This window comes from Camarhynchus parvulus, chromosome 2, assembly GCF_901933205.1.
Source record: "Camarhynchus parvulus chromosome 2, STF_HiC, whole genome shotgun sequence".
In the NCBI taxonomy this organism is placed as follows: Eukaryota; Metazoa; Chordata; class Aves; order Passeriformes; family Thraupidae; genus Camarhynchus; species Camarhynchus parvulus.
Window position 1 is genome coordinate 2,365,007 of NC_044572.1, and position 25,330 is coordinate 2,390,336.

General features: G+C 50.4%; 3 protein-coding genes across 7 annotated transcripts in view; 2 read left to right on the forward strand and 1 right to left on the reverse strand.

Annotated features, from left to right (window-relative positions):
- Positions 1 to 85: 85 nt before the first annotated feature.
- On the reverse strand, positions 86 to 1,927 carry MRPL55 (mitochondrial ribosomal protein L55). Of its 3 annotated transcripts, none has more exons than XM_030943051.1 (4): positions 1,894 to 1,927; positions 1,270 to 1,354; positions 630 to 813; positions 86 to 292 (listed from the first exon to the last, which is right to left on the reverse strand). In XM_030943051.1, the coding sequence occupies exons 2-4, from the start codon at positions 1,290 to 1,292 to the stop codon at positions 149 to 151; spliced, it is 351 nt and encodes a 116-aa protein (XP_030798911.1). In that variant the 5' UTR covers positions 1,293 to 1,354; positions 1,894 to 1,927; the 3' UTR covers positions 86 to 148. The 3 variants fall into 3 exon arrangements, with proteins under 3 accessions (XP_030798911.1, XP_030798910.1, XP_030798912.1); XM_030943050.1 differs by having other exon boundaries at positions 1,858 to 1,912; XM_030943052.1 differs by lacking the exon at positions 1,894 to 1,927 and adding an exon at positions 1,858 to 1,890 and having other exon boundaries at positions 1,270 to 1,382.
- A 48-nt stretch (positions 1,928 to 1,975) lies between these two features.
- Positions 1,976 to 13,640, forward strand: GUK1 (guanylate kinase 1). Of its 2 annotated transcripts, none has more exons than XM_030971805.1 (8): positions 1,976 to 2,051; positions 7,108 to 7,221; positions 7,944 to 7,985; positions 8,714 to 8,810; positions 10,802 to 10,940; positions 12,169 to 12,253; positions 12,560 to 12,645; positions 13,468 to 13,634. In XM_030971805.1, exons 1-8 carry the CDS (start codon positions 2,009 to 2,011, stop codon positions 13,501 to 13,503), a joined length of 642 nt encoding a protein of 213 aa, XP_030827665.1. In that variant the 5' UTR covers positions 1,976 to 2,008; the 3' UTR covers positions 13,504 to 13,634. The 2 variants fall into 2 exon arrangements, with proteins under 2 accessions (XP_030827665.1, XP_030827666.1); XM_030971806.1 differs by lacking the exon at positions 1,976 to 2,051 and adding an exon at positions 5,056 to 5,103 and having other exon boundaries at positions 13,468 to 13,640.
- An 11,078-nt stretch (positions 13,641 to 24,718) lies between these two features.
- The window catches only part of GJC2 (gap junction protein gamma 2), a 34,411-nt gene continuing 33,799 nt past the window's right edge, over positions 24,719 to 25,330 (forward strand). The window contains exon 1 of one of the 2 annotated variants that reach the window (XM_030943567.1): positions 24,719 to 24,936. The gene's annotated coding sequence lies outside the window, so the exon portion shown is untranslated. The remainder of the gene's footprint in view (positions 24,937 to 25,330) is intronic. The other variant, XM_030943569.1, reaches the window with a different exon arrangement.

The following is a 25,330-nucleotide window of genomic DNA, read 5'->3' on the forward strand; positions in this document are numbered from 1 at the left end:
ACGGCCGGAGGGGGGAGAGACGGGCGGTACCACCGCACCCCCCAGCGCGGGGGGAACCCCGCAGAGCCGCACCAACACACACGGCTGGACTTGTACATTTTTATTTATACACTTATTTATACATTTAAACTCTTCTGCTTTCAGCGCTTCACTTCTTCCAGAACTTCTTGTAGGTGTCCAGGTCGATGCCCTCGAAGGTTTCCTCCTCCTTGGCCTTACGTTTGCTGGGGAATTGCCGGCGCAGACGAGCCTTGCGCTCGGCTTCGGGCAGCGTGTTGCTGTCCAGGGGCATCTGGGGACACGGGATAAGACCGCGGGGACACAGTGTGACACCCCGAGGACACGGTATGAAATCCCTGGGACATGGTGTGAAATCCCTGGACATGGTGTGAGATCCCAGGGACACGGTGTAAGCTCCCGGGATGTGGTGTGGAGCTTTGGGACAAGGCATGAGACCCCTGGGACACGGTGTGACACCCTCAGCACACAGGGCGCGATCCCATGGACACACTGTGACCTCCCAGGCCCCAGGACAAAGTGTGAACTCCCTGAACCACACCCTGAGCCCCCCGGGACACATGACAAGCCCTTGTGACCCCCCTGCTCCCAGCCTGTCACTGTCCCCGTACCATGAGGATCCTCTTGGGCTCTCCGTAGCGCAGGCGGACGGTGGAGCCGTCGGTGCTGACGAGCAGCAGCGGGTACAGGCGGCCATAGCGCTGCCGCTGCACGTGTCCGATGGCCGCGCGGTTGGAATTGCTGCGGGCGCTGGCAGCGAGCGGCGGCCGCGACCCGGCCAGGAGGCGCAGGGCACTGCGGGGAAAGGGGAGAGGGCCGGTGTCACCGTGAGGGTGACACGCCGGTGTCACCGTGAGGGTGACAGGAGCTGAGCCAGGTGTCACCGTGAGGGTGACAGGAACTCCGGTCGGGGTCACTGTGAGGGTGATGGGAGCTCCAGCCGGTGTCACCGTGAGGGTGACAGGAGATCACACCAGGTGTCACAGTGAGAGTGATGGGAGCTCCAGCCATTATCACCGTGAAGGTGACAGGAGCTCACAGCTGGTGTCACCGTGAGGGTGACACGAGTTCACAGCTGGTGTCACCGTGAGGGTGACGGAGCTCTGGCCGGTGTCACTGTGAGGGTGACAGGAGCTAACACCAGTTGTCACCATGAGCTCACACCGGTTGTCACCGTGAGGGTGACGGGAGCTCCGTCGGGCCGCTCCCGGCGGGGGAGCCGCCGCTGCCCCACAGGCACCCCGCGCTCACCTCAGCGCACGGCTGGCCGCCATCGCAGCCCGGCTGTGAGGGACGGGCCCGGCACACGGAGCAGGGGACACAGCCTGGGGACACCCTGGTGACAAGGAAAGGTGCTGCGGTGGCTGTGGGGTGACACCGCCGTGTCGCCATCGCTGTGAAGCTTCCACATCCCCCCCTCAGCACGGGGCAGCCCCACGACAGCTCCGGCCATAGTATGGCTCCCCCGCATTCCCGCACTGGTTCAGTCCCAGGTCTCCCCCGTCTCGCAATGGTTCAGCCCCGCAATGGTTTAGCCCAACCACCTCTCCCCCTGCCCAGCCAGGGTCAGCTCCATAACAGTTCCCCCCTCTCCCCGTCATGGTTCAATCCCATCATGCCTCCCCCCCTACACCCACCTTGGTTCAGCCCTCCCGCCTCTCTCCAACCCCACTATGGCTCCCGCCACCGCATCGTGCTTCGGCCCAACACCGCCCCCCCTCCACCTCGCCGTGGTTCAGCCCATGTTGCCCCCTCCGTTCTCGCCCAATTCCCCTCTCCCCCATCACGGCCCTGCCCGTGCTCGCTCCCCCCACCATCATGGTTCAGCCCCTCGCTCACCCCCCGGCGTGGTCCGTCCCGCCGCCCCGCACTCACGTGACGGCGCGCTCTCCTCCCCCCGGGCCCCGCCCCCGCGGTGACGTCAGGCGCGCGGCGGTGGCGGCGGGCGCGCGCGGGGGCTGCCGGGAGCGGCCCCCCCCCCAATCCCCTCATGATCCTCGGGCGGATGCGCGGGGCGGGGATCGCCCGGGCGGGTGAGCGGGGATGGGGCCGGGGCTCGCATCCTCACGGGGAACGCGGGCCGAGGGAGCACGGCCGGCCACGGGGGGCCGAGACCCTCACAGGGGCCGTGCACAGAGGGGGTCCAGCCAGCTCGAGTAGCTCCGTCACTCACAGGGGTCCTGGGCTGAGTGGCCTCAGGGCGTTCAGCCCCTCACGGGGGCTTGGTATGAGGAGTCCTGGCCGGGGTTGGGGTTCTCAGCCCCTCACAAAGGTCCTTGGCTGAGGGGGCTCAACCTGCCGTGATCCTCACGGGGTTCCTCTGCTGAGGGGTCCCGGGGTGCTCAGCCCCTCTTGGGGTCTCTGCATTGAGGAGTTCTGGCTGGCCTTGGGGGTTCTGCATTGAGGGGTCCTGGCTGGCCTTGGGGGCCCTGCATTGAGGGGTCCTGGCTGGCCTTGGGCTGCTGGGTTAGGTTTCCTTGGCCTTGGGCTGCTCAGCCCCTCACAAAAGCCTTGGGCTGAGGGGGTCCAGCAGGCCCCAGCATGCTCAGCTGCTCACAGGGCCCTGGACTGAGGGCCCCCAGCCCCTCTTGGGAGCCCTGAGCTGAGGGGACCCAGCTGGCCCCAGGCTGCTGAGTGCCCCATGGGGGTGCTGGGACACTGAGGTACCGACCTGGGGGTGCTGATCCCCCCCACCCAGCCCTGGGGAGGCTGAGCTCCCCCTGCTCTGTCCTGTGCTATCCGTGTGGGGTGGCTGAGGGGGTGGGACAGGTCACAGCCCCACGGGGCTGTCCCCAGGCTGCCTGTGTGCCTTTCCCAACATCCACACCGGGTCCCCATGGCTGAGCTGCTCCAGGGTGGCTCCGAGGTGTCCCTGGTTGGATGAAACAGTCAGGGATGTGCTTGTGGGGTTTGTGGGCACTGTGGGATGGGGTGAGGTTAGAGGGCTTTAGGGACAAGCATCCTTCAGGTGTCCTAAAACACATGTGAGGAAGTGGATGGTAAAACCACACCTGTGTGAGCTTCACCTCTCTAGAGGTTTTCCCAGCTGGGTGAACTGGTTTTATCCTCCTGGTGGGCTCTGGTTTACAGGAGGGCATGGTCTGGGAATAATGGCCTTGGAGCTCCCTGATTTCTGCAGTGACCTCGAGCAAATGCAGCATCACCACTCCCTGCAAGCCAGGGCTGCAGCCAGTGCAGAGGCTAATTAGTGCTTTGTAGGTAATTATTTCCAGGAAAAAGGTGGCTGAGCTCCAGCTCTGCGCTGCTGTGGGATGCTCTGCCCCTCACAGAACCACAGGATGGGTGAAGGTTGGAAGGTTGGAACCTCCCTGCAGATAATTCCCTGTCTGTCACAGCAGGAGCTCTCTCCCTTTTTGGAACTTGTCCCAAATCTTACAAAGGTGGGGGTGGCACCTTTATAACAAACCTGCTAAAAATAGGGGGTGGGATTATAATCCTAATCTAGGAGACCTTTCTCAAGGCTCCAGGGAAACCGTGCTTTAATCTTCTTTTCTTCTTCATAAGGTGGCTTTGCCTTCCCTGTAAAGCCTCTCTGCTAATCACTTTTAATTTGTTTAACTCTTGTGATGTCTGTCCTTTGCTTCCCTGCTGGGGTAAAATCCAGGGTGAATTTAGCAGCACAAGCAGACCAGGAGCCATTCCTTGCCTTGGGGACAACCTCCTGTGACCACTCTACAGCCCAGAGGGGTTTTTGTGGCTGTTTGTCCTCAGGCCCAGGTGTGGGAGATGATTAATATTGTTAATTAGTTGGGCTGTTCTCTGGCTGGTCAACTCTGCATTGGTTTTGGTGGATTAGGCTAGATCCCAACCCATTTTTAGGAGACCCTCTGTGCTGGATATTTGCAGATTGGCTGCTCTGAAAATCTGACAAAAAGGGGGAATAAAAAATTGAGCTTCTGCCTAAAATAAATACATCTTTGTGGCTTGGAAATGGGATGCACCAATGCATTCCTGGAACCAAACAGGAGAGAGAAAAAAGCCCCATATCCACCAGATCTGGTGTTTTGGGGGTTTCTTGTTGCTTTAGCTGTGGGTTTTGAGGGCTGTGGTGTTTGGGGAGCAGGGAATGAGGGCAGGGACATCGTGGGATTGCCCTGGGAGTTGTGGCTGCTCCATCCCTGGACAGGCTGGACAGGGCGATGGGAGCAGCCTGGGACAGTGGGAGGTGTCCCTGCCATGGCAGGGGTGGCACTGGATGGGATTTAAGGTCCCTTCCAACCCAACCATTCTGGAATTCTGTGAAATTCCCAGTTTACCACCTTTCCTCCTGTGAGGGCCCAGCCCATGGTGGGGTTCCATGGAAATGCCTTTTGTTCCCTCCTAGTTTTTCTCTGCAGATCTGCAGCAAGAGAAGGGATTCACAAGGGAGGCAGGAGGAAACACCTGCAAGGCTTTAGGTTTATTTTTAGCTGTTTTGAAAGAAGTGAGGCGTGGTCACAGCCCAGGTGTCTTTTCTCTTAGTTAGGAGTATTCTGGGGAAGGAAAAGGGAGTGAAGTGGAGGAGGGGGTCCCACTGTGGGAGTGGTTTGGATCTGTGAGCAGGAGAAGGAGTTTTCCTGTTGTGGAGCTGAGGTGAAGCTGTGTGGATCTGCTCCAAAGGAAGAGCAATGTTCCTGCAGAAGGAAAGTGCCTGGAAGTGCTCCAGGTTGGATGGAGCTTGGAGCAGCCTGGCCCAGTGGGAATTGTCCTTGCCCATGGCAGGGGTGTGGAATCAGATGGTCTGGAAGGTCCTTTCCAACACAAACCATTCCAGGATTCTACACAGACAAAATCCTTGGGCAGGGCCAGGAGCAGCTTTGCTGTTTCCCATAATCCCAGCCCAGCAAGGGCTGCCACCCCTCAGCCTTTTGGGGGTGTTGGCTGCAGCTTTGGCAGCCAGGAGAGCAGAGAGTGGAGGAGGAACCAGGGGGAGATTAAAGCTCAGCAGGGTTGTTCTCATTGGCCACCTTCAAATTGCAGCTGGTTAATTAAGGCTTTAGGAGCTCACAAATAGCCCAGCTCTGGCCCCAGGAGCCTGTGCTGCTGCCTCTGCTTTCCTTGGCTGGAAAGGAGCACAAGGAAAAGGTAAGGATGTGTTGGAGCCTGCTCCCAGCCCCCTTCCCAGTTTGGCTGGGGTTCAGTGGAATGGTTGGAAGTGATTTGGGCAGCTTTAAATTTCTGCTGGTGTTTGCTTAGGGCAGGTGAAATTCTGAGGGAGTTGAGGGGGTCTGGGACTGGGATTTGTGCACCCAGCAGAGTTTTTGTTGGCACAGTTGGGTCCTGGCAGGGAACCTGGAACACCTGGAAATCCAGGACACCCCAATGCCACTTGTGGGGTTTTGGGGTGCTTGTGGAAGCTGGTGTGTGATGGAGCAGCATTGTTTGGGGGCAGATGGGTTGTGAAGGCTGAAGGGAATGAATTTGTGTCCATGAATTTCCAAGGAATGCTGAGGGCTCACCTGATGGAATTGTGTGGGACAAAAGAGCTGTGAGGAACAGAGAGGACAAAATACTTTGGGTAACTGCTCTGCTCCCTTGCTGCTGTAGCATTTCCCTGGTGCTTTCTTTTGGTGTTGAACATTTAGGCAAAACCTGTGTTTTTTGGAAATTACAGAAGTTTAAGGACCAAGGGGATGATAGGAAAGCCCCCAAAGAACTCCCTAGAGTTTGTTCAGCCTTCTCTTTTTGGGGTGATGGAGCCTAACCCAGCACTGTGCTGGTGGGATTGGTCCTCCCAAGGTGTCATCTCTTGGATCTCTGAGGCTGCAGCGCTCAGAGGGCACTAAGCAAAAAAAAAAAAGAAGGAATAAAGGAATTTCCTTATGGATGATTATCGCCCGTGAGTGTTCTCACCGCCCACGCTGCCACTGTTGGCACCTCCTGAGCCTTCGTGCCTTAAACCCCGCCTGGGATGAGCTGCGGTCAGCCGAGGATCCTCCTCCGGGAGCAGAGGAAAAGTTGTGTAATTCTCTGTGTCGTGCTGCCCCAGGGAGGAGGATTCAGGGCTGGAAACGCGGGGTCAGGGAGAGGGAGGGAGCCCGGCGGGATTAGCCCGCGGCCGCCCTGGTGAGACAGCATTTGGCTTAAGGCTGGTTGAAAAGTGATGTGTAAGGTCAGGGTGACATTGCTATGAGCTCATTTAAAATGGAAAGGCTTTATCTGCCTCTTGGCTGGTGCCTCCCCAGGCCACACCCAGCCCGGGAGGCTGAGGAAATGATTTTATTGCTTGCTGAAACTTAAATAGGAAGAACTCGTTTGATTTGTTCCACTCTTACCATCACTTCTGGTTTGGAAGGTGCTGATGGATGAGGGTCCTCAGTGGTACCCCCACACCTTTACACAGCATTTGTTCTTTTTCCCATGTGGATAGTTAACCTTTCTTCTCTCTAGAGACACAGGAATGTGAAAACTCCTCTCCCTTTCCTCTCCCTTTCCTCTCCCTTCTGTGCAGCCCCAGGCTGCCTTTTTTTCCACCTGTACCAGGAACTGATCTCTGGGATCTCTTCCTTTCTTGCCATGAAACACCTGCAGATGGAGTTGGTGCTTCAGGAAATGAGGGAATGAACCCCTGAGCCTGGGCATTGCAGTGATTTCACCTGAGCCCAGATGCTGTTGCAAGGGTTTGGCAATACCAAGTTTTATCTGCAAACTCTCCTTTCTCCCTGTGAGAGGGAAGGGACTGGGACTGTACCTCTGTCCCATGATTCCAAATGCCACCAGGCACAAATAGGATTTTGTTCCTTTTAGAGAGAGTTTTCCTTAGGATTTTGGTCCCAGCGAGACCCAGCTGTGATGGAAAACAGCTGGCTTCAGTCACCCCAGTTTAGGGGCAGCTAAATCCCAGTTTCCTCCTTCTTTGGGTTACATCCTATGAGTTTAACCTCAGTCTCTTGAGAAATGTTTCTGCACTCCCAGTGCTTTTCATCAGCTCTGAGCTTGTGATTTTGCATCATTTCAGATTTTCCTGCATAAATTTGTACCCAAGGGTAAAGGATTGGTGCTGTTTTGAGGGGCTGAGCACTCCTGGGAATCCACAGCTGCGTTTCCATGGGCGTTTCTAACCAGACCCATTTTTCTGTCTCTCCCCAGTCATGCAGGGACCAAGGCCAGTGGTTCTGAGTGGCCCATCAGGTGCAGGGAAAAGCACTTTGTTAAAGAAACTGCTCAAGGATTATGAGAACATCTTCGGCTTCAGCGTCTCCCGTGAGTATCCAGGGCTGGCCCAGCTCAGAGCCTGCCTCTATTTATACCCCAAATTATGGTTGCTCATGGTTTGGCTCTGTCCAAGTCTGCCTGTGGGATCCTGGGCATGTTTAAATAATTCAGGGCACCTTTTGCTCCTGGGATTGAATGGTGAGTCTGAGCTCTGTCTGGAGCGGCGCCTTTCCAGGTTTAGTGACTCCCCACATCTCTAAAGACAACTCAGAGAGGAAACAAGGTTCTTCTGAGTGATTCTTGACTGTGAAAGTAACAAAATCACCCCACATTTCTGCTTCAAAAGCCATTTGATTTTTTTCTATGGAGCTTTGTAAGGTGTTTTAATGTCTATTTCCAAAATGTGTTTCAATGTCCCAACACTTTGTGTACTGCAAGTGAAATCTGTGCTTTGAGATCTGGATTCACTTCACCATGAAAGAACAAAATACTGGATGTTTAAAAATCTAATGCTATGGGAGGAGAAAAAAAACCTTACAATTATCCATTTTTTTTGTGTGTGTGATCCTGTGCTCCTGATTCACCTGCATCTCTCATCTCACTCCAAACTAAATCTTATTTTCTCCCAAATTGCCTCTTGGTAGAGATTTTTTTCCTGCAGATCCACATGCCGCTTAGACCTTGGCATTTCTTTGATGCTGCAACACCCATGGGTGATGTGCAGAATTTAAAAGGCTGATTTTTCTTTTTTCCTTCTTTTTTTCCTGCAGATACCACAAGGCAGCCAAGACCTGGAGAAGTGAATGGCAAAGGTGAGCCTGTTGCAGTCAGGTTTGTCTCATTGGACTCTCCAGATAATTCAGGTTTTCAGATCTGGGCTTTCATTTTAGCTACTGTGCTCTGAACTTGGGTGGTTTGATTTTCCAAAGTTCCAGGTAGTTCTGGGGAGATATCTCCAATGGCCACTGCTTTGGGAAGTGCAGCTGCTTAATGAGATGGTTTTAGCTGTATTAATTACTTGTGCCCAGCTGTTTTCTCATGTAATTGCATATTTAAGAAGCAACCAAATGAGGTTTGTTCTTCATTTCCAATAGCAGTTTTCCCTCTGAAGTGACAGGAAGGAATTTCAACAGAAGAGAAATATTCCTTTTTAATTAGTTTGGGTTTGATGTTCCCTTTTATCTCCCTGTCTCTCATCCCGTTCTGGTCTTTAATTAGAAATCCTTTAAATGAAAGGCCTTACCATTCCTGCTCTAATGTGTCCCACACCTGGAGGCCAAGGAGGGGAGATGTTCCCACTGCACCAGGAATGGGAAAGGATATGAAAAATGGGGTAGAGCAGCATTTTTGGCCACACAGAAAACTCCAGAATGTTTTGAGCAGATGTTTGGACAATTGGTGTGGAAGTAGGAAGTGAATCTTTGTCTAAATCAGATTTTTAGTGTCTTCTCCTCCAAAAACCCATGGGTGTCATTTTGACCATGAACTTTACCTTCAGAAAGTTCATTTCTGTCCATTTTTCCCATTTTCCCTTCTCCAGATTATCACTTTGTGACCAGAGAGGAAATGCAGAAGGAAATTGATGCCGGTGAATTTATCGAGCATGCGGAGTTCTCCGGGAACATGTACGGGACAAGGTAGGTCAGCTGTCCCTGCCTGTGCCCCAGGGGCTGCAATGACATGGTCTTGAAGATCCTTCCCAATCCAAACTATTCTGGGATGCTAGAAAATAAATCCAGAATCTCTCCAAGCCCCTGAGGATGTTCCTGCCCATATGCAGGATAAGTGGTGAATCCCTCATGCTTAGAGAAGAGTTGAAGTTCTCACCAATCCTTTCTGCTCCCTAAATCATCAGTGAATTATAATAAATGATGACAAACTTGAGGCAATTCCCCAGATTGGGGAAGAGAAATTGTCTTTCCAGCATATAAAAGCCACCACTTGAAAAACTAAGTGGAGAATTAAGTGTATCTTGTGACCCAGATGTGTGACAGTGTTCTCAGGGGTCCCAGGATGAGGGAAGAGATGAGGATCTGACTCCCTGTTTCAGAAGGCTGATTTATTATTTTATGATTTATATTATATTAAAACTATATTAAAAGAATAGAAGAAAGGATTTCATCAGAAGGCTAGCTAAGAATAGAAAAGGAAGGAATGATAACAAAAGTTGTGTCTTGGACAGAGTCTGAGCCAGCTGACTGTGATTGGCCATTAATTAGAAACAATCACATGAGACCAATCACAGATGCACCTGTTGCATTCCACAGCAGGAGATAATCATTGATTACATTTTGTTCCTGAGGCCTCTCAGCTTCTCAGTAGAAAAAATCCTAAGGAATTGTGTCAGTGACACAGATGGAGCATCCATGTCCATCCAGCATCCTTCAGCAGTCAGTGGATCTCTGCAGAAGGGAGTTCTCAGTGGTTTTGCTATTTGGTGAAGATTATTTCCATGTTTGTCACAGAATCCCAGGATGGTTTGGGTTGGAAGGGACCTTTAAGATCATAGAGTTCCAACCTCCTGCCTTGAGCAGGGAACTTCCCTGCAGGTGGTGAAGCTCTGCCAAGGCAGGAGTTCATGGACATCCCACCCGTCCTGTGGGAGAGTCACACATGATCCATCCCCACAGCTTCCAGCATGGCTTTGCCAGCCTCTCTAGCAGGAGACAGCAGCTCCCTGCTCCACCCAGAGCAGTGACACTTGGAGAAACTCCTTATCAAGAGCAGAGCAGGCTCTGTCCCCTCCTGCCACAGTTTGGGGAGCCCTGTGAGGTTCCCCTGCTGCTGGAGGGGACACCCCAACCTCCCTGTGTCACTGTCGTATTTTATGAAAAGTCCCTTTGCCAGGATTTTTCTCCTGAGAAGCTGAGAAGCCTCAGAAAAGAAATGTAAACAATGATTATCTGATTGCTTGGAATATGATTTGGAGGTTGCTGACCTCCAATCTTTGGTTGGTTCCATGTGAATTGTTTTTAATTAATGACCAATCCCTGTCCAGCTGTGTTGGACTGAGTCTGTCACAGGTTTTTATTATTCATTCCTTTCTAGCCTTCTGATGTCTCCTTTCTCTTTCTTTAGTATAGTTTAGTATATAATTTCTTTCAATATAATATCATAAAACAATAAATCAGCCTTCTGACACATGAAGTCAAGATTCTTATCTCTTCCCTCTTCCTGGGGACCCACAGCACCACAACAATTAATAACCACACCCCTGTGTCACAGACATATTTTATGAAAAATCCTTTTGCTAGGATTTTTCTCCTGAGAAGCTCAGAGGCCTCAGAAACAAAATGTAAACAATGATTATCTGCTGCTGTGGGATGCAATAGGTGCATCTGTGATTGGTCTCATGTGGTTGTTTTTAATTAATGGCCAATCACAGCCCAGCTGTTGTGGACTCTCTGGTCAGTCACAAGATTCCATTTGTATTCCTTGCTGATTGTATTCCTTCTGATGAAATCCTTGCTTCTATTCTTTTAGTATAGTTTAATATATATCATAAAATAATAAATCAGCCTTCTGAAACATGGAGTCAGATCCTCATCTCTTCCCTCAACCTGGGACCCCTGTGAACACCCCACAGCCCTGGGCTCTCTGACCCCTCTCCTGTGTGCTGTGTCCCCAGTAAAGGAGCAGTGCAGGCCGTGCAGGCCCAGAACCAGATCTGTGTCCTGGACATCGACATCCAGGGCGTGAAGAACATCAAGAAGACGGAGCTGAACCCCATCTACATCTCGGTGCAGCCGCCCTCCATTGAGATCCTGGTGAGCGCCCGCCTTGCTTTGCCGTTAGCACTTAGAGGTAATCAGCAGCCACGGCTCCCCCTTCCCTCTGCAGGGCCCTGCTCTAGGTGCGGACACATTCCCAAGCAAATCCCTGTAGGAGTGTGCCACAGAGTGACAAAACTGTCCTTTGTCCCCTCAAAAAGGAAAGAAGCCCAGAAGTCTTTTTCCTCAATTAGGTAAAAAGACATCTCATAGGCTTAGGGGACTTCACCTCAAACTTAAGGATAGCTCATTGGACAGGAGCCAGAAAATCCTGCCTGGGCAATTTACTAGAAAAAGAAGTGAACAAAGGAATTAATCACTTTTGTGAGGTGTTTTACCAGGAGCAAGAACCTCTGGCACTTGGCTCTGTTTGTTATTTTGCCTTTTATTAAACCTTTTTGTTTCCAACACTGCAACAGAAGCCATCCTGCTGATTTTTATGCCTCCAAGGGTAGCTGAGCTATCCTGGGTGTGTTATAGACCCCCAAGAGCTTATGAGACCTGGCTTGAAGAGGCCAGATATAACATATAGATATAACATATCTCCACCCAGCCCAGCTCCCCAGCCTCTGGCACTCAGGGATAAATCTTCCTGTGGTTTGTTTTTGAGTCCTTCCTCAATGTTTTTCACACCTTAGGAACTCCATTGCAGCATGGCCGGTCTTTAAATGCATTAATTATGCTTCATGCTGTGCTGAGATTTGCCTCCACAGTTAAAATTAAACCCAGGGAGGCTGGTTCTGTGCAGCACCCTAAATTCTGTGCCCCTCTGGTCTTACCCTGTGTAAGTGATTGCAGTGGGACTCTTGCAGCAGTGGAATCACTGTCATGGTTCAGAGAGGGATGAGGACACATGAGGACAACTCCTGACTCTCCCCTCTTGCTCTCAGTACATCAGGCAGGCTCTGTTTCTCGTTGAGTTTGTGGAGGAGGAAGCCAGCAGCACCAGATGCCAGAGCCCAGCAGAGAGATCTCATTTCCAGCAGTACCTGGAAAAATAAATAAATGAGAGGGAGGTAAAGGAAACCTGGGACCCTGAACTGTGGGTAGGAGATCTCAAGCCCAGTTTGGCCCCTGGTTTGCACTGGGCTGTAAGTGAGGCCCCTCACCCTTTGCAGGGTGTTCTCAGGTGCTCATGGTCACAGCACCTGCCTGAGGGGGGGGTGGTTTGTGCCTGCAGCTTTCAGAGCACTCAATTCCTTCATGTCTCTGTCCCTGGGTTTAGGAGAAACGACTCCGGGACCGAAAGACGGAGACAGAGGAGAGTTTACAGAAGCGTCTGACTGCGGCCCGTGTGGACCTGGAGCTCAGTGAGTCCTTGGAGGGGGGTGTGCAGGGAGAGGGGATGCCTGGGTGATTTGGGAGCTGCTTTTGGTGGCAGCAGCTGATTTGTGCTCTCCAGCAGCGCTGGCAGGGCTTTCCATGAGCTGAGTTGGATCACTGCTGCATTTCCCACTGCAGTTCCTTGGGGGAGGTTGGCAGAGCAGTTCATTAGCAGCAGCTGATCTAATAATAATACTAAAAAATCATATTAAAATGCCACGGGGCTTTGTGCACAAGAGCTGACACGGGGAAGAAAAATTGTCCTCGAATTCTCTCCTCATCTCCTTCCCCAGGTAAAGAGCCTGGGCTGTTTGACCTGGTCATCATTAATGATGATTTAGAAAAGGCCTATTCCGAATTGAAGGAGGTGCTGCTGGAGGTGAGTCCTTGGGGATTTTCTCCACCTCATTCCTGGGCCAGGCAGGTGAGGGTCTGTTCTCAGGCAGCCACAGAAATGTCACTTCATCCCACACTTGGTCTGCTTTGAGCTGCTGAGGGACAGACTGAGTACAAGTGATGATGGATCAGAGAGTGGGAAATGAATCCAACACAATCCTGAGTTGGAGCAAAATAAACATTCATCCCTGGGTAGCAGAGAAGGGGATTCCTGTTTCTGAAGCTTCCAAGACAAACCTTGCCCTGTCCCTAAAGGTGAACTCAGGGCTTGGTCCTGTGATATCATGGAACTGGTCTGAGTTGTTGGTTGTCCCCATGATATTTTCTGAAAAATCCCTTTGCCAGGATTTTTCTCCTGGGAAGCTGAGAAGCTTCAGAAAATAAATGTAAACAATAATTATCTGATTGCTTGGAATGTGGTTTGGGGGTTGCTGACCACCAGGTGCATCTGTGATTGGTTCCATGTGAATTGTTTTTAATTAATGACCAATCCCAGTCCAGCTGTGTCAGACTCTGGTCTGTCACAGGTTTTTATTATCACTCTTACCTAGCCTTCTGATGTCTCTTTTCTCTTTCTTTAGTGTAGTTTAGTATATAATTTCTTTCAATATAATATCATAAATCCTATATATATAATATCATAAATCAGCCTTCTGAAACATGGAGTCAAATTCTCATCTCTTCCCTCATCCTGGGACCCACAACACCACAACAGTTGGTCACTCCTGGTCTCCTAAGCTGTGAAACCAAGAGCTGTTTCCCAAAGAGTGGCAGATCCTCAGTCTCTTTCCTGATGTCCTTGCAGGAAATCAAGAAGACCGAAGAATCCAGGAAGTCCTGAGCTGGCCCTGCTTGGGCGTTTCAATTTTGCACATCATTCCCGAAGCACGTCACAGAGTTTTATTCCAAGAGACATTCCCTGTAGGCTGCTCCTACCCCCGACTCTCCCTAGGATGTTTATATTAAAAGGAAAGAAAAGGAAATCTGGTCATGCTTGTGCTTCTGTTCGCTGCATGCTCAGCATGTGCTCTCTCAGGTTTGTACCTCTGGGTTCTTCGGGAGCTGCCAAAGGACTGAGCCCCTCTGGAAGGCTGATGTGCTTGAAGGCAGCAATAAATCCCTTTTCCTAGGGGGAATCCTCTGCATCCAGTAGCTGTTGCTTGTACAGGTCTCTGTTCTGAGACCTAGTGAGCTTTGCACTTCCCAAATTTTCTTTAGCTTTAACATTGATGTTTTTGTGAAACTTCCAAGCCCCTCAGTCCCTCCAGCAGGACATATCCTGAGTGTCCTTGGGTTGGTTTCTCACACTGTGAAAACTGGGGACAAGCTGGGAGGGCTGGGGGTGCTCACCTGGAGAGGACAAGCTCCAGGGAGAGCTCAGAGCCCCTGGCAGGGCCTGGAGGGGGCTCCAGGAGAGCTGGAGAGGGACTGGGGACAAGGCATGGAGGGACAGGACACAGGGAATGGCTCCCACTGCCAGAGGACAGGGATGGATGGGATTTTGGGAAGAAATGCCTGGCTGGGAGGGTGGGGAGGGGCTGGGATGGAATTCCCCGAGCAGCTGTGGCTGCCCCTGGATCCCTGGCAGTGCCCAAGGCCAGGCTGGACATTGGGGCTTGGAGCAACCTGGGATAGTGGAAAGTCCCTGCCTATCTGGGGAATTGGAACAAGATGGGCTTTGAGGTTCCTTCCATCCCAAACCTTTGTGTGATTCCCTTCCATGGAATGAGCAGTCTGTCAGAGCTCCTGTCCTACAGGGGCTGACTTCAGCTGCTTCCCCCCAAACCACACACGCCCACAGCTCACTGGGCCCTGCAGTGCCAGGCTGGGATATTTTCTGACCCAAACCACCTCTTACCAGAGCAGGTTTGTACCTAAACACTCCAGTTTTGGGTTTTGTCCTCCTCACATCCCATCCTTCCAGTTTATCCAGCTGCTCTACAGCGCCTCTTGGTCCAGGTCATCTCCAAACCTCCATCCTCCACCTCATGGGGACAACAAGGAGAAACCCCCTTTGGGCCACCCTTTTAGTACCTTGCATTCACATCCACGATTTGATGATTATTTTGCTCATTTTTACCTTTCTTGAACTGCTTTGATACATCTTTCCTAGATTTCCTAGAAAACATTGCTTCCTGTTGTGGATTTCCCGCTGCTTGGTTCTGGAATTGGCTGAACAAGCAGGAGAATCCTGCGTGGATTTGTGGTGTGAACCCCACAGGCTTTTCCTGTGCTTTTTCCTGTCCTTTATCAAGTGATGGGCTCTGATTATTGAGCTCTGATTATTTTTCCTTCTGAACCGTGGGATTTTGTTACAATTCGAGGGACGCGTTTGCAATGGGGAAAGGTCCCCTCTAGATGGCAGGAACGGCAGCGGGAACGCGCCGGAGTCGCGGAGCAGCCGAGCGGGAGGCGCAGGACACGGCGCCCGCCTCGCTGCGGGGCTCTGCGGCCACCGCGTGTCACCTGCGGGGCTGTCCCCACATGGAAGTGCCCAGCTGCTCCCTGCGGATCCCTCCTGCCAGCCCGGCCTCGGCTCATCCCGGCGGGACGGGTGAGTGCGAACCCCGCGGAACGGGAGCGGGGCAGCGCCTGGGAAACGGGAACAGCCCAACCTTTGGATGGTTTGTGTCCCCCTTCCCTGGTGAAGGGGAGGGAGGGGGAAGGATGGAATGTCCCAGCCTGCTGGGGTGTCCCAGCCTGCTGGGGTGCCCTGCTGTAGCTGCTGTGTGGGATGGAGAACGCCTGGAACGCTGGCACTAATGTGAGGTGACAGGATGGCCATCGAGATGGCAGTGGGAAACAGAAGGATTGGGAGTGGGTGGTGGAGCCAGGCTGGTCCCCCAGCTGTGGAGCATCTCCAGAGAGTCATTTTGGGTGCCCCTCTCCAGGTTTGGGGTTTTGGAGGGCCTGTGCCATGCATTGAATCCCAAAGCTGGGTAGGTATGAAGGCACTTGTTGAAGTGAGTTTAATTCCTGCATCCCAAAAATGGGATGTCTGTTTTGTTAATTGAGTCTGCAGCCATAAAAGCCTCTCTGGATCTGTGGGTTTGGTACTGGCTCATTGGGGTATCCCATTCCCACATCCCTGGGGCAGGCAAGCACCACACTGAGCACGGCAGGTGTCAAATGCTGGGCTCTCCACATCTGCAAACATCTGCTCCCAATGCTCCATGTGGGGCTGGGATTGAGGGGTCAGACTGGAAAAGTGAGGATACAGGAGCCTTCCAGCCCAGGGGTTGTCTGTGATTAAAGATTTTCATTTTCCCACCTAGATCTCCCAGGCAGGAAGGTGCTGCTCCCATCTCAGGGTACCCCCAAGTGAAGAAGGAGCAGACCTGCTCCTGGCTTGCTTCCAGAAATGTCAGAAATAGGGATTTTATATAACTAAATATTCACTGCTCTGTCAGACTGAGATAAATTTGGACAGACTTCAGCTTTTTTCAGCTGAGATGCTTTGGGAAACGTGGCAGCACCTACATCCCTGCAGGAGGAGGATGCTGGGGGAGGAAGAGGAGGGCAGGGGATGGTAAAAGCTGGGATAAAACCTGCCCTGGGAGCTCCCTTGTCTGTGGCTGAGGATATTTTGGAGCCGATGCCAAGAAAATAACAACGCCCTGTAGCACTTTTGCTTCAAAGCTGTTGCTTTGCAGTCGCTGCATTGTTTTTTGCTGAATCCAGGCTGACATGCTGCTTTTGGGGCAGCAGCTGATTATTTTCCCCCTATTTTTCAATTTTCATGCCTACCCAAAGCTCTTTGGCAATAGAAACACTCCTTCAAGGAGTGAATGTGGGGTTTGAACTGAGGTCACCTCTGTTCTGACACAGCAGCATCCGGGAAGGATTTTGTGCAGGGATTCAGGGAGCAGGCATTCCCCAAAGCCCAAACCACGCAAGAAAAGCTGGAGCCACACTCCAGGACACCTTGAAGCAGCCAACATTAGCCCAAAGCCCATTTTCATCCAGCCTGATGAGCCCAGAGCCTTGTCCTTGCCGTGCTTTTCCTTGGCGTCTCAGTGCCGTTGGAGGCAGCTCTGATTTTCAGGCTTACTTCCATTCCACTGCAGAAAGGCACCGCGGGGCAGAGCTGGCCTGGCAAATAATTGGGCAGCTGGCGTAGAAAATGAGCAAGGAGGGGGAAGAAGGAGCAGGAATAACCCTGATTTTCCTGCTTGTCCATCAGCGCCCGCCTCGCTCCGCGCGCGCGTCTCCCACGGCAGCGCCGGCATTGAGCAGCCCAGGTATGGAATGTGAGGGCATGTGCTCGTGGTGGGGCATGGGGAGGGTGTGTAAAGGGTGTCTGAGTGCTGCCAGAAGTTATTCTGTGAGGAAAAACTCCTGGGATCTTCTGGAGAGGCTGTTAATTGCCACCTTTTTTGCCAGCTTTCCTGCTCTATCTGTGAGGGAAATATCTTCTAGGGAATCCTCCAGCAGCCTGCATGGCTTCAGACAGGAGAGCAGGGAGTTGAGGGGTCTCATCCTCATCCCTCCACGCTGGAGCCACCTGCCTGTGTTCCCCAATCCCCCAGGGTGCAAAAACCTCTGGCAGCTCCCAGCTGCTCCAAAATGGATAAAGAGCAGTGGAACTGCTGGAAGGTGGGCTTGGGATGGATTTCCTCAGCCATGTAGATTCAGGGCTTTTCTCAGGAGGTTTGCAGCTGGGCTGGGTGGTGTGATCCATGCTGAGGTATCCTGATGTCCCTTTGTGCTCTCCCACAGGACAGGGAGGTGACCACCACGCTCCGGCTGCTGCCACCTCACACTGAAACTCCCACCAGCACCACCAACACCGAGCACAGGTAGGTCCCATTATCCCACACCAGCCAAAAACCCTCCCTGGGATCCATGTGGGACTCAAATGGATCTGTGCCAGCATCCCTTGGCCATGGCACTGCTCCTTCAGGGCTTTTGGCCATGACATTGCTCCTCTAGGGCTTTTGGCCCAAGCCAAATTTGCTCCTCCAGGGCTTTTGGCCCAAGCCAAATTTGCTCCTCCAGGGCTTTTGGCCCGAGTCAAATTTGCTCCTCCAGGGCTTTTGGCTCAAGCCAAATTTGCTTCTCCAGGGCTCTTGGCCCAAGCCAAAATTGCCCCTCCAGGGCTTTTGGCCCAAGCAAGATTTGCTCCTCCAGGGGTCTTGGCCCGAGCCAAATTTGCTCCTCCAGGGGTCTTGGCCCGAGCCAAATTTGCTTCTCCAGGGCTTTTGGCCCGAGCTAAATTTTCTCCTCCAGGGCTTTTGGCCCAAGCCAAATTTGCTCTTGGCCCAAGCCAGATTTGTTCCTCCAGGGCTTTTGGCCCAAGCCAAACTTTCTCCTCCAGGGCTTTTCTCTGCCTGTGCTGCCTCTGGGGAAGGAAGTTGAGTGGGAGGACGGAATTTTCTGCCGAGCATGCCGTGCCTCTGGATGCTCCAGGCTGCTTGTAGGAGTTCTGCTGTGCCCATCAGCTGCACGAGGCTGAGAGTGGCCCTGGCAGCTGGCTCAGGGGGCTGTGCCTGCCCTGCTGGGTGCTGTATTTGGGTCAGCCACATCGACTGGATGTGCAACTGTGTCATCCCTGGAGAGCGCGGGACGCCGATCCATACCCGCGGCCGGCTCCAGCCGGGATGGCACGCACAGCCTGCCGTCCTCCCCCTGCTCCCAGCCTCCAAAACTCAGCAATCCACTACAGCCTCAGCTTTTTCCAGCAGCAGCAGCTGTGACTCTGCTTGTCCCGGACGTGCTGCAGCCCTGTAAATAAGCAGAAGCCATCTGCAATTCCCATTGTGCCGTGGCAACTGGTACGGCCACCGCAAGGACCGGATGCGTGGGGAGTCAGGGGTGCATCCCCCTCCTGACTGATTCCTCTGTGATTCTTCATTCCTCTCTGTCCAGCCACAAAAAAGAGGGAAAACAGGATGTTTTTCTGGATTTTACTTTCCCCATCTCTGAAGATGCAAGGAGGGGATAAAAAGAAGGGAGGCAGAAAAGGCAAAATTTCAGTATCCAGGTGGAGCTGGGCAAGTGTACATTTATATTCCTCAGTTTTCACATAGAGGGGTTTACTTTATTGAAGCCATGTGGGGAGTAAGACCCCTGGGAGCTGGGTCCAGTGGGTACAGGGAAGGTGCCCAAGCCATCAGCCCTGCACTGATTTGCAGATATTCCCTGAAGGATCAGGAGCTGCTGCTCCTGTTTTTATCAGTTCTTAATAGAAAACAAAGTGTCTGTGTGGTGGGCATTGAACTGTGTCCGGCCACAAAAAGGAGGGAGAACAGGATGTTTTTCTAGATTTTACTTTCCCCATCTCCAGAGATGCAAGAAAGGGATAAAAAGAAGGGAGGCAAAATTCCAGTATCCAGGTGGAGCTGGGCAAATGTACATTTATATTCCCCAATTTCCACATAGAGGGGTTTATTTTATTGAAACCATGTGGGGAATAAGACCCCTGGGAGCTGGGTCCAATGGGTACAGGGAGGGTGCCCAAGTCATCATCCCAGGATTAATTTGCAGATATTCCCTGAAGGATCAGGGGTTGCTGCTCCTGTTTGTATCAATTCTTGATGGAAAATAAGGTGTCTGTGGTGGGCATTGAACTTTAAGGATGGCCTGGCTCCCTAATGTGGAGTCAGCATGGAGGTGATGGAAAAAACTCAAAAAGTCAAGAGCAATGCTCCAGTCACCACCAATGTGCTGACCTGGAGATGCTGGGTGTAGGATGAGGAAATAGAGGAGATTTATTATTGTTCCTAGCTGGAAGTGCAGGATATGTGAGCTGCATCCCTTGCTTTGAACATGGTTGAAATCCTGGGATTTATCATTTTTCCTGGCTGGAAGTGCAGGATACATGAGCTGCATCCCTTCCTTTGAACATGGTTGAAATCCTGGCTGTGGGGGCATGGACTGGAGGGAGCAAACGCACCCCAGTTTGGATGGAGAGGGGAAACTGGTGCCAGAGCCCAGAGCAGAGGGACAATGCCCCTCCCTGGCAGGGTGGGTGTCTGTCAGGCTGTCCCCTGGGCAGGGAGGTGATCCCACACCCTCCATCCATGTGGGTCCGGTTGCTCCTTCCTGCTGCAGCCTGATCCCCGCCTCCCAGCTGGGAACGTCCTCCTGTTCCTCCTCCAGGGGCTGCCTGCACTCCCTGCCCCTACCAGCATCCCCAGGAGCTGCCTGCCTCCAGCACAGCACCATTTCTTGGTTTCATTTGCCTTTCCATATTTTTTTTAATATATAATATTTTATTCACCCTTTGTCTTCCCCAGCACAGATGCTGCTGCTCCTTGGGGTCACGCCACTGAGTTTCACCCCACAGCATTGCTGTGGTGGCATCTCTGGGATCTTTACTGGGTTTTTTTTGTCTGAAACCCAGCCTGATCCCCTCTGTCCTATAGGGAAGGCATTCAGTGGTGTTCTTGCAGCAGCTCCTGGTGTTTCCAGAGGCAGGCAGGACCTTTCCTTGTGCATTGTCCCCACTGTCAGCACAGACGTGCTGCCCCTCTGGGCCTTGGGTGCCTCTGAGGATGTTTTGGCTCTGTTTTCTCACCCATTTCAGAGTTGTATTTATCAGTGAAATCTCCCTGCTGAGCCTCCCCATCCTCCAGCCCTGACCATGCTCCCTGCATTGCCCAGAGCAGCTGGGGCTGCTCCATCCCTGAAGTGCCCAAGGCCAGGCTGGACAGGGCTGGGAGCATCCTGGGACAGTGGAAGGGACAGACAGGGTGGCCCTGGGTGAGCTTTTAGGTTCCTTCCAACCCAAACCATCTGGGTTTCTAAGATTCCTCCAGCTCCTCAGTGTGCTTTTCCCCTGGAAGCAGCATCCAGATGGAAAAACTCCTGCAAGGATCCCAACAAAATCCCCCTGGGAGCATCCCTCTGTTTGATCAGTGAGCTGTGATCCCATTCTCACCCCAATCCTCCCAATTCTGATTTATTTCCCCCAAGATCCCATTTCCTCCCTCTCCTGGAGGAACCTCACCCAAACTGGGATGCAAAACAAAGCCTGATGCTCTTCTCCAGGGGTGGCACAAAGCCTTTCAGGAGCTCTCTTGTGGGAAATGAATTTGTAGAAAGTTTTTAAAGTTTGATAGAAGGTTTACATAGTAATATATTTGTATGTAATTTTTGAGATAGGAAATGCCAATTTAGAAATATTATAGAATAAGGCAGATGTTGTTGGGAGAGAAATGGATTTAGAAATTAGTTTTAAAGGATGGTTTTATAAATAAGACTGGATATTTTAGAGAAATAGAACTATAAAAGGTAAGGTATAGTAGAACTCATGAGAAGTCATTTTAGATGATTAGTTTTAAAGGATTTACAGTATAGTGTGGTAGAAGTCAATAAGTTAAGAAACACTTGTATTTTAGTTAAAAATAGTTTCTGATTATAATAGTGTAAATTATAACATCTGTATTATTTTACTCTTCACATAAAATTAAAAAGAAGTTTTTTAAAGCACTTCTCAATTACTCCAAGAATCAAATAGAAGTTTTAAAACACTTCTCAATTGCTCTAAGTAAAAAGACCCCTCAATCCACACTCTCCGAGGAGCAGCAGCTTCTCCCCGTGCCACCAGCCGCAGGAGCGTGGCCGGGCAGGGGACAATGGTGCCATTGAGGGGACAGTGGCCCTGCGCTGCCGTATTGTGCCTGGCACAGATGCCCGGGGCTGACGGGCTCCTCCTTGGCTTTGTTGCAGGGCTGAGCTGGTGCTGCCCGGGCTCTGCCTCCCTTCCCTGCGCTCCGGGAATGCGCTGAGCTGAGCTGAGCAGCCGCTCCCACCGGCTCCGATTCCTGCCTGGGAAAGGTACGGCCTGGGGACCCTGCAGTGGCTTTGGTTACTGTGACACAGCATCGGAATTTGGGGGTGCGATAACATCATCATTTGGGGTTGTGATATAGCACAGCATCAGAATTTGGGGGTGTGATAACATCATCATTTGGGGTTGTGATATAGCACAGCATCAGAATTTGGGGGTGTGATAACATCACTGTTTGGGGTTGTGATATAGCACAGCATCAGAATTTGGTACTGTGATCTAGCACAACATCATCATTTGGTATTATTATACAGCACAACATCATCATTTGGGGTTGTGATACAGCACAACATCATCATTTGGGGTTGTGATCTAGCACAACATCACCATTTGGTATTATTATACAGCATAACATCATCATTTGGTGTTGTGATATACCATAGCATCATCATTTGATGTTGTGATATATTGTACATAACATAATTATTGTTCATAAAATAATAATTTGCTATTACTGTATAACATCATAATTTTTACCATACAACATAATATAATTTGGTATTATGGCATAGCATAATTTATTATTATGATATATTACAACATAATTTAGTATTATGATATAACATAATAATTTGGTATTGTGATATAGCATGACATAATAATTTGTTATTATCATATAACATAATATAATAATTTGTTATTATGCCATAAGTAAATTTATTATGATGATATAACATAATGATTTGTTATTATGACATAACATATAATTTGCTATTATGATATAACATACCATGATAATTTGTCATTATGGCATAACATAATTAACTACAAATCCCTATAATTTGCTATTATAGCATAACATAATTTGTTATTATGGCATAGCATAAACATTTGTTATTATGATATAACATAACATAATAATTTATTATAACATAGCATAATAATTTGTTATTATGGCATAACAAAAATCGTTATTATATAACATAACATCATATCTTATTATAACATAATTTTTATTGTGATATAACATAATTTGTTATCATGGCATAACATAATAATTTGTTATTATGATATAACATAATTTATTATCATAACAACAATTTGTTATTATAACACAATATAACAATTTGTCATCATAGCATAGCATAATAATCTGTCATTATAACATAACATAATAATCTGTTATTGTGTAGTTAATTGTAATGGAAGTAGTATTAATTAATTTTTTTAATATTTGGCTAATACTCTAATTGGTTTAATTGTTTTAATGTTATGTTTGAGGTAAGTTGAGGCAGAAATAAAGTTGATGTAACTCGTTTTGTCAGGTTTTAAGGTTTGAAATTATTATAGGTTTTTTTTATAATGATGGGTAATTTTTTTAAATTATGTTTTTATGGGGTTTTTAATGGTTTTTTTATGTTTTTTCATTGTCACCTCCTAACCAGGATGGGACTCTCTGGGTGGGTACTGACAGGGTGGGATTGTGGATTTGGGAATAAAAAAAACTGGGGAGGGAAATGAAGTTCTGTGTCACTGTTTCCCTGATCCTTGTAATATATTGTGTATTTATTATATTTTATATATTGCATGTCTAAAGGCAGCATTGAAAATGACAATTTCTTCCTAAGCCTGCAAAATGTTTTGCATTAAATATTTGCATAAGATACAGAAATCCAACTCCATTGGGGTCTGGAGAATCCCTTAAAATTCAAACCCAGGATTTTGCTTGGAACCCTTTTATACAAGGCTGAATGCTCAGAGTCTGATACAGAGCAGGGCTGAGATTTTTTTTTTTAGGAGCATATTTAAGGTTGTTTTTGAGCTGTGTGGTTACAAAAAGGATTTCCCTACGAATTTTCTTTCCCAAAATTCCTGAAATCCTCAGATTTGGGCTGAACTTTGGGCTCGTGACTGTGCCAAGGGCAGCAGCAGCTGCAGGAGCAAGTGCTGTGGTGCTGCCTCCCTCCTCCTCCTCCTCCTCCTCCATCCCTGGAGCATCCCAGGGCTGATTTGCTCTGGAAAACTCCTCCTGGGATCACATAACCCCTGCCCAGTCAGCCAGGCTGTTCCCAGCCTGTTCCTCCCCCCAGAGCAGCTGGAGAGCAGGAAAACACTTGAGAAATTAAATTAGGGGATGAAAACTTGGCTGCCCCATCCCAGCTGTTCTGAGGAGCAAGGACATCTCTTAAAATTGCCTTCAGACCAGGAAAAACAAGTTATTTCGAGGAGTTTCACATGGTGGGAGCTGCTTAGGGCATCCTGAGGGTCGTGTATGTTCAAGAGATGAAGAACCACCAGATTTTAAAGGTTTAGGGCCTTCTTCATGCCAGTTTTGTTCAGTTTTGAGGTTTTCTTTCATTGCAGCGAGTAAAACCTCAGTGATTTGGGCTCCTCGAAGCCAAATCTCCCCTCACAACACGGGGCCTTTAAGGAAAACATCAATTTTTGTGAGGTCAGCTGGAAAATCATGCGGGTTGGCAAGGGGAAGGAGCAGATGACAACGTGCCAGGGGTTGTGGCCTCGGCGTGGGGCAATTATTTAATCCCCGCTCGTGGCTTCGAGTCAGGGGCAACATCCCCCCCTCTGCAGCAGGGATGTGCACAGGGGGAGAAAAATCCCTCTGGCAGAGAGCAGGAGGGGCTGGGGAAGGAGGAAAAACGTCCCTCTTGTCCCTTTCCAGCTGTTTTCCCTTCCAGCTGTTCCCCTGCCCTGAAATGGGGTTGAGAAGGCAGAACGGGGATGAAGAGGGGGGGGAAAATTGAGAAAAATCCCTCTGGCAGAGAGCAGGGGGGCTGGGGGAGGAGGAAAAATATCCCTCTGTCCCCTTCCAGATGTTTTCCCTTCCAGATGTTCCCCCTGCCCTGCAAAACGGGGCTGGGAATGCAGAACGGGGATGAAGAGGGGCTGGGGATAGGAGCCTCTGATCAACAAAAAACATTAAAATACAAAATTTCACAACAGGCACTGCTTTGGGCATAAAATTGAGGGGGAAATGCATTTTTTTTTTGGTGGTGCTGCAGTGTTTCACTGTAGCTGTAAGGACAGGGAGAGTTTGTAGCCAACTTTCCACCAGGTTTGGTGCAGAAAGGAAAAGAAATCCCAAACAAGAAGGAAACATTCTTATCCAGCTGCAGCACCTCCGCTTCCCGCCTTCCTCTCCCGCTCCAAGGAGCTCTTTTTGCTATTTTTAGCCCTAAACCCTTCAACTATTTGAATTATTTGATTTTTTTTTCCATAAACACCGCTCTGGTAGAGCGAGCGAGTTGAATTCATCTCGCTGTATTTTTTTTTTTCCATGGCGTTTTTCAAGCGGGCTGGGAAGGAAAAGCCAAAAAAAATCAAGGGAAGCAAAGGAATCCTTGCTGTCCCAGGGAGTGCTGGGGTGCAGATCCAGAGGAGTTTTCCCGTCCCACGTCAGAGCTGTGCTGGGAGGGAAGGAGGGAGGAGAGCGGCGCTGGGAGCGGCACCGGACGGGGATCCAGGTACCAAAGCTGGCCAGGATGGGACCATTTTGGGAAGGACTGAGCCCAGCGCTTCTCTGTATGTTACTTTCATGTTTCTTTTGCTTTGTTTTGTTTTGTTTTGTTCTCCCTCCTCCTGGTTTTGCCGGTGGTTTTTAGCTCAGCTCGTTGCGGATCCCCTCCCTGCGCTGCACCCCCCGCTCTGCTCCCACCCCGCTCTTCATTTTCTGCCCTTTCCCAATTATTGGGGTGGCAAACGTGTTTGCTGAGGCTGGATGTTCCTGTGGTGCCTTTCCTGCCGGGGAGAGAGCCACAACATCCCTATTTGGCATCGGTTCGTGCACGCTTTGCTGCCGTGAATCATCCCCCGGCACGCAGGGCAGCGCAGATCCGTGTCCAGGCAGTTTGGGATTAAACTAAACGTGGTTCAGCTTTTTCCTCATGGAAACAGGAAAAAATTCTTCCCTGTGAGG